We start from the raw sequence: 16,131 nt of genomic DNA on the forward strand, positions 1-16,131 counted from the left end.
CTGAAGGGGCGCTGCGCAGCACCTCTCCAGCAAAGCAAAGCCAGGAGAGCAAGAGGGATCAGTGCGCACCGATCCCTCTTGCTCTCCTGGCTTCAGCAAAAGCAACGCGAAGCCTCTGGGGCACAGCAGAGGCTTATAGAGCTTGCATTCGCTCCATAAGACGTACACACATTTCCCCTTAATTTTTGGAGGGGGAAAAGTGCGTCTTATAGAGCGAAAAATGTGGTACTCTGTCGCCTCGTTAGTGGAATGGGACAGTCAGGCTGGACAGGCGTAAGTATGCAGGGCAAGTGGAACTGTAGTCTTTCCCTCTCTGATTCTCATCTACCTGATTTCCCTCAGGAGCATGGATGTTGTAGTAATGGTTCGCTCATGTTGTTTTGCAGGACGAACTACAGGAAGACCACGATTACATTGGATCTAGTTCGGAGCTGCTTTATTTAAGATTGCAGCCTTTAGAAACTAAGAGAGTTGGTGTTGTCTTCACCCCTATTGATTACAAAAGGGTAAACTCCCTTATACTGGTCAGGTAGGTCTCTTCTCGAGATTCTGTGGGGTGAATGAGGCACTGTTTTAGAAAGCTTTGTTTCATATTTCCATCAGTGAGTGTAGGCCCCAGGGCTACATCCAAATTTGATCTTTGGTACTTTCCCACTAAAGCTTGGGTTTACTGTATATGCGAATTATAGAAATATTTCGCATCCACAGGAATTGTATTTGGTCTTGGCAAAGCACAGCAGTGAATTTTTCCAAAAGATGCCCACATCTTGCAAGATGGTGGGAAGACTGCTTTTCTTTTTCCCCTTTAAATTTTTATTTATTTATTTATAAAGGCGTCCTTGCTTTATTGCAGGAATAATTTGACTGTTCTGGATGTGGTTTATGTCGAAGGCATTGGAGCCAGAGAGCTGTTGAAAGTAGGGGGAAGGTTGCCAGGGGCAGGAGGATCCCTTCGATTTAAGGTGCCAGAATCAACCCTTATGGACTGCAGGAGACGTGAGTGACAATCTGAGAAGGAAAGGACTAAGTGAGATTAGTTTAACCAAACAGATGTGCATGGTTTGGAGGATAAAGTGGCCAGTCTCATGGGCACAGCTATGAGTGAATAACATAAACGTCTGTTTTCACATGCATAACCATGGTTGCTGCTGTGCATACTTAAGGTAGTATACATGTGCAATCCTCACATAGGTGGTGCGCCCTGACTTAGGAAGACTTGCATGTGAAGTATTACATGTCACCTTTCCAATTCCCATCTCCCTTTCATAATACTTGAATATATTGTAACATAGTTGTAGGAAAGTACAGTTTCTGCCACTTAGAAGTGCCCTCAAGATGGCTTTTAATGATTACCTTGAAGTAACTTGCATTTTGTTTTCTTTAGAACTGAAAGATGGCAAGCAAATTTTATCCATCACAAAGAACTTTAAGGTTGAAAACGTTGGTCATCTTCCTATCACTATAACGTCTATGAAGATTAATGGGTACAGCTGCCAGGGTTATGGATTTGAAGTACTCAATTGCCAAGATTTTTTTCTGGCACAGAACTCTTCGCGGGAGATTAGCATTGTGTAAGCATTTGCCGCTTTCCATTGACAAACTGGCTTACTTTAGAATTGAGTTTAAAAGGAACCACACTATTACACTTATATCCTACCTCAAAGGAGCTCAAGGTGTCATACAAGGTTCATATAAATAAATAAAAATTCCAAGAAGAGGCTATCCTTGTTTCTGACTGTTTGGAAGCACTCTATTATGTCATTCTTTAAAGCGCTATCTTTGCCTTAAGGGTTGCAGAGCTTACAGTCTGTTGTGTGTGTTGAGCATTTTGTTTTCCAGCTAGGTTCATGCTGCACAACATTGTAACTTTGACAGGGCAATTTCAGAGCTGAAGGAAAAATAACTTATCCTACTGTGGAACATGTTATGGGCCAGGGCAGAGCAGCACAATTAAAGGCTGTAGTGGGAACATCTTTCATTGATTTAATATCAAAAAGTCTATCTCCATTATAATGAACATTATTCAACATGAATCATAATTATTTTTTCTTAATTAACTCAAAGGGGAGAAGATCCATTTGTACCTTAAATTTTGTGGGTCCAGCCTTTACTTGAAGTCTCTCTTAATGGGATGCTCTTGCTGGTACTGGTGGGGTGGTTTTGCCAATCTGCCTTTTCCCCCTGTATCTCCTGAGCCTCCCAAAACAGAGGTTGAGAGTTCTTCGGGGACAGCATGTGAATTGGGCCTTCCTCCATTAAATGACTGTCTGCCCCAGTGTATTTACAAACAAAGCCAAACTAGCTAACTGACTTTTAGGTAAGGTATATGATTGGGTACTAGACAGCTGATGCGTTACTTCACTTTTCATCTTACTCAGTTGGAATCAATGATCTAGCAATATTCAGGATTTCTAACTTGGTCTCCATACAGTGCCATAAAGGTGGTGATTGTAAGCCCTTATACGAGATGGAAATACTTTCATCAGATACTGTTATAACATCTTTTACTCAAGATTTAATTATGAGTTGCTTCACTGAACAAGATTTCTCTACAGAAAAGTTACACCTCTGGATGTTTGCGATACAAGTCACAGGGAGCCTAGCATGGACAGAAGAGGAAAGAATACAGAGCTAGGATGGGCAAACTCTGACCTGTGGACCAAACTTGACCCACTAAGCCTTTGCATTTGGCCTGTGAGGCCATTTCCCCCAAACCACACCACCTGCCCCACATCTGGTGTCCCATGTGACATCAGTTGTGGGGCAGGTAGAGATGTGATTGCAGAAAGCAGGATTGAACTTGCTGTACATCTACTGATACAAGGGGTGTTTGATCCTGCTTGGTTTGGGTATACCAGCAAGTTCCTGCTAGAAACTTGCTGATGTGCCTGAACCACTTTGAAAGCAGAACTGAATGGTGTGTGGCGAATTAAATATTGCTCAAGCAGGATCTTCCCCCACACCCACATGGGTCAACTTTTGACAGGCGTAATGTCATTTTCCCATCAGGTGGGTGGTCAAAAAAGTTCCCCACGCCGACTGAAGCCAAGTGCTTTGGGCCATAAATCTTGCTGAGAGGAAGGGTGATGGTGCTGACCGCAGTGGTTGATTGAAAGCATACAGAGGAACATGCAGTGCAGTTATGTGTCCTGCTGAAGGCACCTCTTGCTCAAGGAGTTTCAATAACATCTAGGACTTCTACTTGAATTCTTTTCAGACAGATGGGAATAAAGGTTATTGTATGTAATGGGTATGTGCAGGCTTCAGCCATGTGTATTAGGTGCTGTGTTAAAGGATTCTCCTCATTGTGATCAAAGGGGTTACAAGTGAATCACAAAGAGTGGTAGGAGGAAGCAGGGGGTTTGATGTTGAACAAAAATACAGGACTTTCATGGGGCCTGATTCCCGTCAAAATGTCACTGGCTTTTTAATTTTTTGGTGTGCAGGTTTACTCCAGATTTTACTTCTTCATGGGTTATCCGTGAGCTGACTCTGGTGACTGCTGGTGGTGTCGAGTTCCACTTCACTCTCAATGTGACTCTTCCTCACCATCTTTTACCACTGTGTGCAGATGTGGTACCAGGACCCAGCTGGGAAGAGTCCTTCTGGAGGCTTACAGTGCTCTTTGTCAGGTAAAACATTTATTTATACATATTAACAAATTTATAGACTGCTTCATGGCATAAAGCCTGGAAATTTTCAGTCTCAGACACCTAAACCTTAGATTTTAAAGCAGCAGCAAGATGATATCAAGAAAAGGCAACTTGGCCACCTCCTCACTATCTTACTAGATCTGGTTTTTCCTTGAGCAGGAAGCACATTTCCCCCCTAAATGCAAGCCCCTCTAATACAGAGATGAAGCACCTAGGTCTGTCCAAGAGGTTACTGGACTACAACTCCCAGCATTCCTTGCTGTTTGTTGTGGGTGGGGCTGGTGGGAGTTGGAGTGCTACAGCTTCTAGGGAACAAGTTGGATACCTTTTTATATGCCTTGAAAACATACCCAGGAAGTATGATGTAGCAGGCAGAAAGTCATAGACAGGAGAGGCTATTAAACGGAAGATGGGAGTTGCAGTGGCTAATTCCAGACAGGTTGGGATTAAGAAGTATTATACCTGAAGAAGGGATGCTCCAGGCAATACAGTGCTGTTGGGAAGAAGGAATTCCTCCCTTTAGCTGGAGATATAACATGCTCGGTAAACTAGCTGAAGACTACCAGGTTCCATGCAGAGGGAAATGTTTCCAGTCAGTCTCAATGATCCCACCTTTATGAATGCTGGCTGTAATAACTTCAACACTGAACACAATTAACCCATTCAATTTGATGTTAGTTCCAACCTCCTGAATGTAAATCTTACTTTATTTCTACACACACGTTTTGCTGAAAACATTTATCTTTCCCTGTCTTGCAGTTTGTCTCTTCTGGGTGTGATTTTGATAGCTTTCCAGCAAGCGCAGTACATCCTATCGGAATTCTTGAAGTCAAGACAAAGGCAGAATCCCAGTCCTTCTGCACTGCCAAACAACAGTTCTGTGGACATCATCAGCTCTGAAACGTACAAGTAATAAATATTAACTTTCTGTTAGGTGCCTTGATGTGAAAATCTCTTTAAAGTGATGATGGTGTTGCTGTTTGATTCTGAGAATAGATAGGTGGTGGTTGGAAATGCTAGTTCCTCAAGAAAGGAACAGTTTCTTGACAATTGATGTTGATGTTCAGATGCTGATAAAAAACGGCTCATTACACACCACAGAAGTTGTGTCCTCAGTGTGGGAAGGGAGAAATATGTAACCTGCCTTCAGTATATGATGGAGATGGTGAGGGGCAGGAAACATGGGACAGTCGTGCTTCTTGATACTAATCTGAAGCTAATTTTCTGTGCAATGGCTAAAATAATGAAATACACTTTTCGCAAAACAGGATAAAAATGGTATCAAGATGGCTTCCAGGAAAAAATAGTGCTCAGTATTATGCCTTATTTTCCAGTCTCCCCCTGGTCTTGATAAAATGATTTATGAACAATATGATCTTTGTGCCATAAATAAATGTAATCACTTTATTTCTGATCTAGGAGCAGTTGCAAAACCTTTACGGATACTTACGGTTCTTCTGATAAAGGGAAAGGAAAAGGCTCCCTTTCTGTGGGCACAGCAACTAGCCGGAGTCAGAATGCTGCCAAAAGGAGTCCAGCAACATACAGTCATTCTCAGAAGAAGCACAAGTGCTCTGTATACTATGGTAAACCAAAATCGAGCACAGCAACCAGCACCACTATTCTAACAACTGATGACAAACAGAACCCAGCGGTCGAAAATCAAACTCCAGCAGCAAAGGAGGACATTTGCACTGTTAGTGAGACTTGGCTGAGCCTGAAATATGCCAGTAGCATAAATGTAAACATGCAAAAGAACTTGACGCACCCAGGGAACTTTCTAGATAAAGAAGAGAGTGCATTGAAAAATGCAACGCCTATAAAAAATACTTCTTCAGAGTGCAATTTGAAGGAGGGTCTTCGAACAAGTATGTTTCCTAAGGAAACGAACCTTAAGACTTCAGAAAATGTAGCTGAGCTCAAAGAACCTGAGCTGTGTCCTTTGAAGTCATCAAAGAAGCTGTCTGAAAGTCGCTTCCCAAGACATTCACCTCAGCAACAACCGGAATTTCAAGAAGTTTCCAGGAAAAACAATGGTAACATTTTTTTAAAAATACAGAAATAGATAGTTTTGAGTAGTCTGAACTGAACTAATACTGAACTAGAGGGGGACATTTTTGAAATGACATCGAAAGGAAAAAATACAGTAATTTCTTATCAAACTTACAGACTTCATTACTTTTAAGCACATGTACTGTAGTCAGTTTAAATGCTTGTAGAAGTTTAAATTCTTTAGTTTTATCTAAATTCTAATTAAGACCCAGTGTTGCAAACTGAAGTACATTGCAGATTTTGCCAGTTGGGGAGAAATGGTGAAGAAAATAAAAACCACCAACATCCATAGCAAAGAAAAAGGGAAAATTCTTTTTGAGCAGTATGTGGATTACCAATATTACACAAAAGCAAACATACACAGCCCACCTGTAGCCCTCTTCAGTCATTCTTCTTACTCACACAATTGCCACTTTGTGAAGGAATAGGGTACTGCCAAGGTCCATTCCCTCCAGCACATCTGCAGAGGGCTGAAAACAAGGAGGGAAATAACATACTGTTCTTTGTGCAGTTGTTATTTTGTGAGTAAGCACTTACCCGACAGAGGTGAATTTCACTTGAAATATTCTTACAAGGTGAGGTAAATACTGTATCGTTTTTGTTTTTATTTTGAAGGGAATAGCCAGCAGGTGTCTCTCAGGAATGAAATAGAAAGCTGTGACTCTTTGAAAAAGCAGGTGAACACAAAGCCCTCAGCAGAGAAGGCGATAAATAAAGGGCCTAAAGATGAACTGCAGTGCTGTGGAAAACGGGAAGTTTCTTCTGCTGAGGTTTGAATTGTTACATGCTGCTTTAAACATTTTGGAACTGGGATTTTAAATGCAATTGCAGATAAACACCTAAAAATAAAAATTTCTGGGATTTCTGGGACATAAGCAGTGCTTTTTTTCTTAAAAAATGTTTAGGGGTACTCTCATTTTCCTACTCATATTGAAATACTGCCCCTCAATGAGGCCAAACAGATTCACAAAATGTTCAGGGGTATGTGTACCCCTGCATACCCCCAGAAAAAAAGCCCTAGACATAAGATCCCGTGAGTGTCATTGATAGTGGCCAGATTTCTATTGCTGGCAGTGAGAATAAGGAGCCAATTAATTATGTGAAGCTTGAAGGATTATTTCCAGGCATTTATTTACCCGAGGTTACTCTTTGGCTTTGTATATATCTGACTTACTGTTGCTACGCTGTTACACTTTTTCTTGTATTTTGGCATACTGTATGTTTCTATTTCTGGTTGTTGACTGTAATGAACTGATGATGAAATCAGAATATGTTTATAGTGGGGAAGTATACCCAAGTATTTCCGTATGTAGAAATTGAAGGAAGTTTCTATGCAAGCTTGTTGTCTCATGGGTTTCTAGCTAATTCGGTGACCTTTGTTATCACTTTGCACGTAAAAATGTGATGAAAGAATGGCATAGCCATTTTTACATAGCATAGGTTACATATTGGGTTGTGTCCAACAAAGACATCATATTAGCTTAAGGACTTCCACCTGGGCAATGGGACTGTCACTTCCTAAACACCTCGTGCCATGTTCAACCCAGAAGAGATTGTGGGGGGCATGGAGAAAGGAAAGGGAGACAAAGTGCCATTGTATAGGCAGCTAATGGGACAACATAATTGGATATGATCTGGCATTTCTTCAGCCTCAAAAATAGTGGTGTAAACTTAGCCTGCCTTCATTCATATCGTACTATAAATAGAGAATTCCAAGACCTGTTTTAGAAATCTAGAGGCTGAGTACATGCTAACTTTTGCTACAGTATATCCTGTGAGAGGCCCTTTATACCCATTGATTTGAACAGTATAGATTTGTAGTGCATATGTGTTCTTGAAGAAACAATCTTACGGTTGAAATTTGCATTCCCTGTTCCCATTGCTTTGGAATAGTTGTAGCTGTGTAATCTAAGCTTGAAATAACTTTTCAGGTAAGTTTGTCCCTTAATAAAATAGCAATTCATGTAATCAGAACAGATGAGGTAAAAAAAAAAGTGAAGAAAGGAAGAATTTATGGAGGGTAAGTTTAAAACTGAGCTAGTCATAAATCTGACAGGTGGTTCTGGTTTTAATCGAGGCAAAATTGTGTAGGCCATTGTTTCAGCCCTTTATGACTGTGGTATTTAGCTGAGGAAAGAAGGAACGTGGAGGAGAATAAAATTGCATGCTAACACATTTCACAAGACTATAGTTTTTTTAACGTTAATATTAATGACAATTTTGCATGATAATTATTTTCTGATTAAAATGCTGTGCGACTGTAGTCTGCCAGATTTTGAAGCCATTGATACAAACTCGTAATCTTAAGTAATATGTCTTAATAAGTCCTGTGTTTTTTAACCTTTCAGCAAGAAGATACTCACCGAAAAAATGGGTCTCCAGAGAAAAGAGAAGGGCATGTACCAAATACAAACTGGAACAGAAATAGGACAAACAGAAAGAATAAGAAGAAGCATGCTAATTTATCTGTACGGTATGTATGGCTGCTTCTTTATGTTCAGATTTTTAAATTTAGGAATGCAAGCAGTATTTCCACCACTTTTTCTTGTTGTTTTCTTGTTAATTTTTGTTGACAAAACAATTTTTTGGTTAATTTTTACTTTTGTTAATTTTTACTTTTTCCTTGCTATTCTTAATTTTCATCCTACCCTTCTGCCAAAGAATCAAGAATGGCATTAGAGCCATTGAACAAGCCTCTAAGCCAGCCTTCCCTAACCTGGTGTTCCTCAGGTGTTTCAGACTACAATGTTCATCATCCCTAACCATTGGCTACAACTGACTGAGGCTGATTGGAGTTGTCACCAAAAACATCTGGGTGGCACCAAGTTGCAAAAGGCTGCTCTAAACTGTATGTGAGAACCCATGTCAGGACTGTTCTGTTTTAGTAGCATGCAAACAGATTGTTCACATAGGTAACTAATTAATAGATGTACCACATGTAAGATAACTACCCCTTTGTTGTTTTGCTTGTAGGGTTCCTGAACAGACTGAGTTGAAGCATGTGTGTAGTGGTTTTGAAAGACCTGAACTTAGAACTAATGTTAATATAAGAAACTGGTGTGGTCAGAGCAATGGAGAAACATGTAAAGGAGAAGAGAGAGGTGGCTTACCCACACAGAGAGAAGCAGGTATGTAATCAAAAGTGACTCAAAACCAAATGCTATGCATAACTAGTATTAGTAGTTTGCTTTTGATTCTGCTCCTATTTTTCTATTGCACTTTGTCTTTAAGATAGAGCAGTGCTACGGCGTGATGAATCTTCTGGTTCTTTATTCCCTTTTGTGTATGAACATTCTCAGCCAAGGAGAAAGAATTGGGGAGTTCAAGCCAGCGATAAATACACTTGACAAAACCTTCAGTTCCTAACGTGTGTGTGTGTGTGGGGGGGAGCTTATAGAGAAAGATGCCTGAATGCAAGTTCCAGCCTCATTGTTGAGTAGGGGGTTGAGTAGGAAGGTCTGAAGTTGAGCCACCACAAATGGGGAAAAGGTGTTCCTCTTGACATTATGTAGTATCAGAATGTATCTGTGAGGCTTCTGAAGCTCAGGCATAGAAAACATTTATAAATGGGTCCCATCATATTCTATCCACTTACCCACTTGGGATATATGCTAAACCAGTTCAGTATTTTTCCTAGTTAACAAAATATAGAATGGATAAGAATGTTCAGTGTCTGGTCAATTGCATATATTTGCCAGCTAGGTGGAATAAGTTGGCGAGTCATAAACTTCTGTTTTGTTACGAATTTTCCAAATTGCCTAGAAGGTTTCTATCAGTGGCCGAAGAAGAAGTGCCTGGAAAGGTTTTGCTCGGATTCAAGCTCAGACTGCGGAAGTTCTTCAGGGAGTGTTCGTGCCAGTCGAGGCAGCTGGGGGAGCTGGAGCAGCACTAGCAGTTCCGATGGCGACAAGAAGCCAATTATTCCTAGCAGGCACTTCCTTCCTTCTAGTAAGTGCTGTCAGAGTGTGTGCATTCTGCATTTCTTGAGGCATCAGAGTCTGAAAATTGCAAAAGAAGAAGAAGCTGCTGCAATAACTCAGTTATTACAGAATTATTTTCAGTGGCGTGTCTTTTAAAGCCTTAACTGGGCAACATGAAATTCATTTAGAAAAAAATATTTATATGCTGCCATATCACAGAAATATATCAAAGCGGTATATTTAATTCTCCATCTCCCTTAAAACAACTGTAGAATTATTGAATATGGGATTAAGTGAATATAAATATATAGATTATATATTCAAATACACACAGCCAAAGAGAGAAAAGCCACATCACCTTACAAATTGCTTCTACCGTGGTTTATGCTGTAGAAACCTAAAACTGCATTCAGCTTTGGCAGTTAGTATGGGGTTCGTAAGGCAAATATAGCAGACCAGCATAAATCTACAGCTTTTTTGCAGCCCTGTTTATTATCAACACAAATCTCTTCCTCCAATAATCTGCTTGGCATCAACGTTGTCCTCATTTTAGCGCCAGGCAAATGCTATTTCTGGGCATTTGGGCCATGATGGGATATTTTTTACCATGCTTACATCTTTACTTAGGTTTATGTATCTTTACTTTTTTGTTGTTGTTATATATCAGTTCAGGATTTTTTGTTGTGAAACTATACTAAAACTCTATACACCCCCACCCCCAAAAGAAAAAAGAAAATGCTTGATAAATATTTTGTTCATAGCTTCTGACCTGTTACAAGTTTGCACTTGATGCAGTCCTAGTATGTAGAAAACTGTATTGTATTATTTTACCAAAATGTCGTGTTCAGCTTTATTCTGTCATTTGCATAGGGGAAAGTATTTCATGCAGCGATTTTCCAGCTGAAACACCCATCTCTTTAAACCCATCTCACAAAATCTGCAACACCAGGTAAATACTTTAAAGAATCACATTCAAATGTGATTAGCAAATGAACTGGGGAGGGGGAATACTACTAAACTAAATTTGTAATGCTCAGTAGTGTTTTTGCATTATATCTTATTTTATGCAAAACAGATGTGCTGTAATATATCTTATTTCTAATAGCTGGTAACGCTTCAATTGCTGCCTTTATGTTGCTAATGGTATTAAATGACTAGCCCACCACTACCATACAAATGACACAGACCTCTATACATATATTTATTTTTGCATGAACCTGTTTAGTGTGTGTCTTTCTGTGTGTAGATAAATTGGGTTTGTTAATTGAAATGCATACAGATTTCCCACCTGCCCCATGCCTGCAGGAAATCTGTTTGACATACATAGCTTCCTTGTATTAGGACAAGGATAGTTGATTTTTCTAAATATAAAATAATTTGTTTGCACTTGTCTTCAGCAGAGATGTGAATGGTGTCCCTCAGTATCCAGAAAACCTATGCCCCAACTTCCCTGACATAAGTGTAGATCCAGACAAAAATAAAGGTTAGTTAATCCAAGTGAAACTAGATAATGGGACAACTTCATTGGGTACAAACCCTTGTTTACTGGATGGTATGTAAATATTGCATTGTACACAATATAAATAAAATCAAAACTAAGGCACAAAATGTTTTAAATACACAGAGGTGCACAAAAATGCTAAGTATTATTAGATTATTCCAATTTGTTGTGTTCCTTGGACCTGGAAATGTGATTATTAAAAATCATAGTTAGTTTGAACTAAGCCAGTTTAGGTAATTATGCTTTCAAGTTGGCTTGTTCTGAAACTTAACCATAGTTAATGTGAAAACCACACTTGTATCAGACTGTACAACATGACAAGCCATACTTAATCAAAAGATTTTGATTCCTTCCTCCTGGCTATATGGGAGGAGGTAAAGGGAGAGGGGAAGAGAAAGTGCAAGGCTCACTATATTTCACTCTTGCTTGTGCAGATTGTGCAAATGCAGCTGGAAAAGGCAGAATTGAATTGCTTGGTGGTGCTAATGCTTGACAGTTTGTTAGAGGTCATGATTTCAATTTTACTTGTCCTCCCAGGTCTTTATCCAGCGGGGGACCTGTGGCCGCCTCAACCTGTGTGCCTGCCAAATAGCGTGAACTACAGCCTTGAAAACAACATCCCATGCATGATCCAGGAAAACCCTTCATTACACAATGGGCAAGTTTCTTTCCCTCACCCCTCCTGTTACACATTTTACTAAAACAATGGTATTATTTTGTAAACTGCCAATACATGGGTATTTTGTTTTTGTTCCTGAAATGGTAAGTTTTGCTTTGTCTTTTAGTAGCTTCATTGATTGGAATGCCTCCTGTGATGGTCAGTTTACCAGCGTGTACTGCCCAGTGGAAGTGAATGAATACAATGCTTTTCCAGAAGGTAAGTCTCCTACAATCCATTAGATCCATTTCAGTCCGGGTTCTGTCCTGGTTTTGGGACCGAGACGGCTCTGGTCACCCTAACAGATGATCTTCTGGACCACTGCCTTGCCGACGTGGGGATACAGGGCATAGCCCGTAAATGGCTGCACTCTTTTATCTCTGGTTGGGGACAGAGGGTGGCGCTAGGGAGGGAGATGTCGTTGCACCACTCCTTGGTGTGTGGAGTGCCTCAGGGCGCAATCCACTCCCCGATGCTTTTAAACATCTTTATGCACCCCCTTGCCCAGATTGTCCGGAGCTTTGGTCTGGGTTTGTCACCAATATGCTGATGACACTCAGCTCTATCTGCTGATGGATGGCCATACCGACTTGGCCCCGGACACACTGGCCAGATGCTTGGAAACTGTGGCTGGATGGTTTCGTGGGAGCCGACTGAAACTAAATCCTTTGAAGACAGGGGTCCTCTGGCTGGGTTGGGATGGTATGGGGATGAGGGACCAACTCCCTTCTCTTGTGGGGGCCCAATTAGTGCCAATGTCTTCCGTTAAGAGTTTGGGTGTAATCCTTGACGCCTCCCTTTCCATGGAGGTGCAAGTTACAGCAACAGCCAAGGCGACGTTTTTCCACCTTCGCCGCATCAAGCAGTTGGTCCCTTACGTTTCCCGCCCCGACCTGGCCACAGTGATCCATGCAACGGTCACCTCCAGGCCTGACTACCGTAATTCGCTCTGCCCGGGGCTGCCCTTGAAGCTGTCCCAGAAACTTCAGCGGGTGCAGAATGCTGCAGTGAGGCTCCTCACGGGGTCACTGCCATGGGAGCATATTCACCCAGTGCTTTTCCAGCTGCACTGGCTCCCGGTAGAGTACAGGGTCAGATTTAAGGTGCTGTTTTTGACCTTTAAAGCCCTTCACGGCCTAGGACCCTCGTACCTACGGGACCACCTCTCCCGGTATGCCCGACGGAGGAGCTTAAGGTCCAAAAATAGCAACACTCTGGAGGTCCTGGGCCCTAAGGAAGTTAGATTAACCTCAGCCAGAGCCAGGGCCTTTTCAGCACTGGCTCCGGCCTGGTGGAACGCTGTGTCTCATGAGACCAGGGACCTGCGGGATCTGATTTCTTTCCACAGGGCCTGTAAGACAGAGTTGTTCCACCTGGCCTTTGGCTTAGAATCAATTTGATTCTCTCCCCCTCTTTCTTTTTTCCTTTCTCCTGTGAAAAGGCTGCATTTTAATGTTTTAATGTTGTATTTTAATCTTCTTTTTTAAGTTGTATTTTAATCAACTTGTTTTTATTATTGGTTGTTAGCCGCCCTGAGCCCGGTCTTGGTTGGGGATGGCGGGGTATAAATAAATTATTATTATTATTATTATTATCATCATCATCATCATCATCATTACAAAACCATGAGTGGTTTAGAAACAGGCACTTGTCCTTTCCCATCAGGTGCTCAGGTGAACAGCTCCCAGATATCAAATGACAGCTTCCCTACCTCATCTTAGCTCTTGTGAACACCTTGCAGTCTCCCCACTGCCCCATCTGACTCCCAGCTCATTGCACTGACTTGTGTAACTATAGTGCTGAAGTCCACCTTGGACATCTCTTGGGAGATGATGTTTGTGGTCCAGTAGACCTATCTATATTCTTCCTCAGCACAGCCTGTATCTTCCTCTTCCCACACCCTACCTCCCAGTGATCTACAAACACACACACACACACACACACACACACACACACACACACACCAGGCTAATAGGATCCAACTGCTGCAATAATTAAGAAAAATGTAGAACCACCCTACAGAATTAAGTTAATTGTTGGTTGACAAATCTGCCCTTTCTCCCAAACTATAGAAAATATGAACTATCATAATGGCTTCCCATGCACTGCGGAAGTTCAGAGTACAGCCTTCATTGATCACAGCTGCCAATCTACTTGGAGCACCCCACCTAATATCCCTCCAACTTGGGAGCCAAGCAATTATGTCAATTCAACAGTGAGTATAATGGGTGTTGTATTACTATAGTATAGTAACATAGTAGCCATCTAGTTATATGTGACTGTCCCTTACATCCTCTTGTTGATCATTTCTTTTTAGTGAGTTCTTTAAAAAAAGACTTATTTCAAGATTTAGCCCAGATGGTTTCAATTCTTTTTTTTCTACTCTGGATTTAATTATAATTTTGGTGCAATCGATATAAATTGTCTTTGTAGCAGTTATGCAATTCTGTTTGTACTGAAATACACTTTCTGCAGGAATCATTTGAGAACATGTAGGAAAATGCGTGAAAACTTACTTTTTCCTGGGCGTAAGAATGGAAAACAGTTTAGATTTCAACAATGCAAGCCAACAGTTTAAATATTAATAGTATTCAACTTGCTAGGCACATCAGTATGGGATTCTTTTAAATATAAAAAGCAGGGGGGGGGGGGGACGGGACCTGGTGAAATGGCAGACGAAACAGAAGTGTAGTCAGGAAATTGCCAGCATAATTTTTTGTGTGTGTTTTGGAATATGCTTTTGTTCCTGTTGTAGGCCGATCAGTTTAATGCTATTTTTTCCAGAGTTTATGCTGGATCTGAATACTGAAGGAGGGCCAAAAAAGAGACACTGAATTGTTGCTCATTTATTTCCGGGGTGGCACAGAGCATTCTGTGCTTCAGGTTTTTTTTTGTTTAGGTAGTGCTTTCATTTAGAAGTTTTTTAAAACTCTTGATAAAGCGAATGGTGCTGGTGAGACGATTCAGAGCAGATCTTAAAGTTCTCCAGTTTTGACAGAAGCAGAACACCTGTGCTCAGACTTGTTCCTGGCCCTGCTGCTTCCCTTGCACTGCTTATGATTACTTGGCTCCATCAGTGATCGCCTTAAGAGGGTGTGTTTTCCCACTGACTGAAGGAGTGAAGGGGTGGGTGAGAAAACAGGCAATATCACACTGTTGTCTTGCTTTCTAAGGCCCACCATTCCTGTGTCTGGCCTTACTGTTTGTCCACACAAACGACACATTTTAAGCCATTTAAGTAAGTGCCATACAGGAAACGATTTTAAGAGTGCATGTTGTTAAATATTTGCTCTTAAGCTAATTAAATAAGGAGTTTTGCGGGGGTATTGAATCTCTTTATCTCCCAAGCTGCTTTTCCAAACATCATCTGTTGAGTTCTTTGTTTCTAAATGTGTATGTTTTATGGCACACCCAGTTCATGAAAACTTTTCTCTTCAACGAAGCTTTGGGATGATTAACATTCAATGGCCTTTTAAATGTGTCTTTAGGAAAGGGGTTAATGGTTTGCTTTGCTTTGCTTTTGTATTTTTGGGTGAAGGGCAGTATACAAATTTAATAAAGGATAGTGGTAATGATGACGATGTTTTGTGTTGCCTGTTTTTTTCTCTTCCAGTCCTACCTCTCAAGCACCAGGAGTTTGTCACCCATGTCTGGACTCTTTGGTTCCATTTGGGCCCCCCAGAGTGACATCTATGAAAGCTGTTGCCCAGTCAGTGCCACCACTCAGCATTCAGCCCAGGTGGAAAACCAGGCAGTTCTTTGCAAGCAGGAATGCTACCCGAGATTTAACCCATTCCGTGCCTATATGAACTTGGACATATGGACTTCAGCAGCCAACCGGAATGCAAATTTCCCTCTTTCTAGGGAGTCGGGTTACTGTGGAAACATGTGAAAAGGAATTTTATTTTTAAAATGTGAAATAAAAGATGCTTTCAGTTTTGATTACTAGAATAAGCTGGTTGTTGAACTAGACTTCAATGTTGGTGGATATTTTGGCACTTTTGTATGGAAAATAAAACTTTTTTTTACTGAGGTTTCTGGATTTTCCGCTTTCTTTTTATTGTTGTTTATTATACTTCCTAATTGCACTTTTTGTGAAAGTAACTCAGAGCAAATTACGACAATAACAAACAGCATATTCATTAAAACAATCATAAAACAAAACAGATAAATCTATGAAAACAATATTTTAAGAAATGGAACAACAACAGCTCCCCCCCAAAAAAACCAACCACTGATAACTCTCAAATAATAAAGCCAAGCTAAATAAAAGAGCAACCTGGCAGCCTAGAATCATAGAAACTGGAGTTGGAAGGGACACAAAGGGTCATCTAGTTCTCCCCTTTC

The 16,131-nt window shown here is 40.9% G+C and overlaps 1 protein-coding gene across 7 annotated transcripts in view; it reads left to right on the forward strand.

Moving 5' to 3' along the window:
• TMEM131L (transmembrane 131 like) overlaps positions 1 to 15,817 on the forward strand; it is a 69,977-nt gene extending 54,160 nt beyond the window's left edge. For 2 of the 7 annotated variants that reach the window (XM_077934107.1, XM_028743169.2), the window contains 16 exons: positions 387 to 529; positions 854 to 996; positions 1,385 to 1,571; positions 3,447 to 3,632; positions 4,413 to 4,562; positions 5,073 to 5,689; positions 6,321 to 6,475; positions 8,054 to 8,178; positions 8,679 to 8,833; positions 9,468 to 9,653; positions 10,496 to 10,574; positions 11,023 to 11,108; positions 11,664 to 11,784; positions 11,912 to 12,003; positions 13,857 to 13,999; positions 15,398 to 15,817. In XM_077934107.1, coding sequence (XP_077790233.1) covers positions 387 to 529; positions 854 to 996; positions 1,385 to 1,571; positions 3,447 to 3,632; positions 4,413 to 4,562; positions 5,073 to 5,689; positions 6,321 to 6,475; positions 8,054 to 8,178; positions 8,679 to 8,833; positions 9,468 to 9,653; positions 10,496 to 10,574; positions 11,023 to 11,108; positions 11,664 to 11,784; positions 11,912 to 12,003; positions 13,857 to 13,999; positions 15,398 to 15,676 — 2,847 coding nt within the window. In that variant the 3' untranslated portion in view covers positions 15,677 to 15,817. The remainder of the gene's footprint in view (positions 1 to 386; positions 530 to 853; positions 997 to 1,384; positions 1,572 to 3,446; positions 3,633 to 4,412; positions 4,563 to 5,072; positions 5,690 to 6,320; positions 6,476 to 8,053; positions 8,179 to 8,678; positions 8,834 to 9,467; positions 9,654 to 10,495; positions 10,575 to 11,022; positions 11,109 to 11,663; positions 11,785 to 11,911; positions 12,004 to 13,856; positions 14,000 to 15,397) is intronic. The other 5 variants (XM_077934110.1, XM_028743175.2, XM_077934109.1 and 2 more) reach the window with 5 other exon arrangements.
• The last annotated feature ends 314 nt before the right edge of the window (positions 15,818 to 16,131 follow it).

Source organism: Podarcis muralis, chromosome 9 (genome assembly GCF_964188315.1).
Source record: "Podarcis muralis chromosome 9, rPodMur119.hap1.1, whole genome shotgun sequence".
Classification (NCBI taxonomy): domain Eukaryota; kingdom Metazoa; phylum Chordata; class Lepidosauria; order Squamata; family Lacertidae; genus Podarcis; species Podarcis muralis.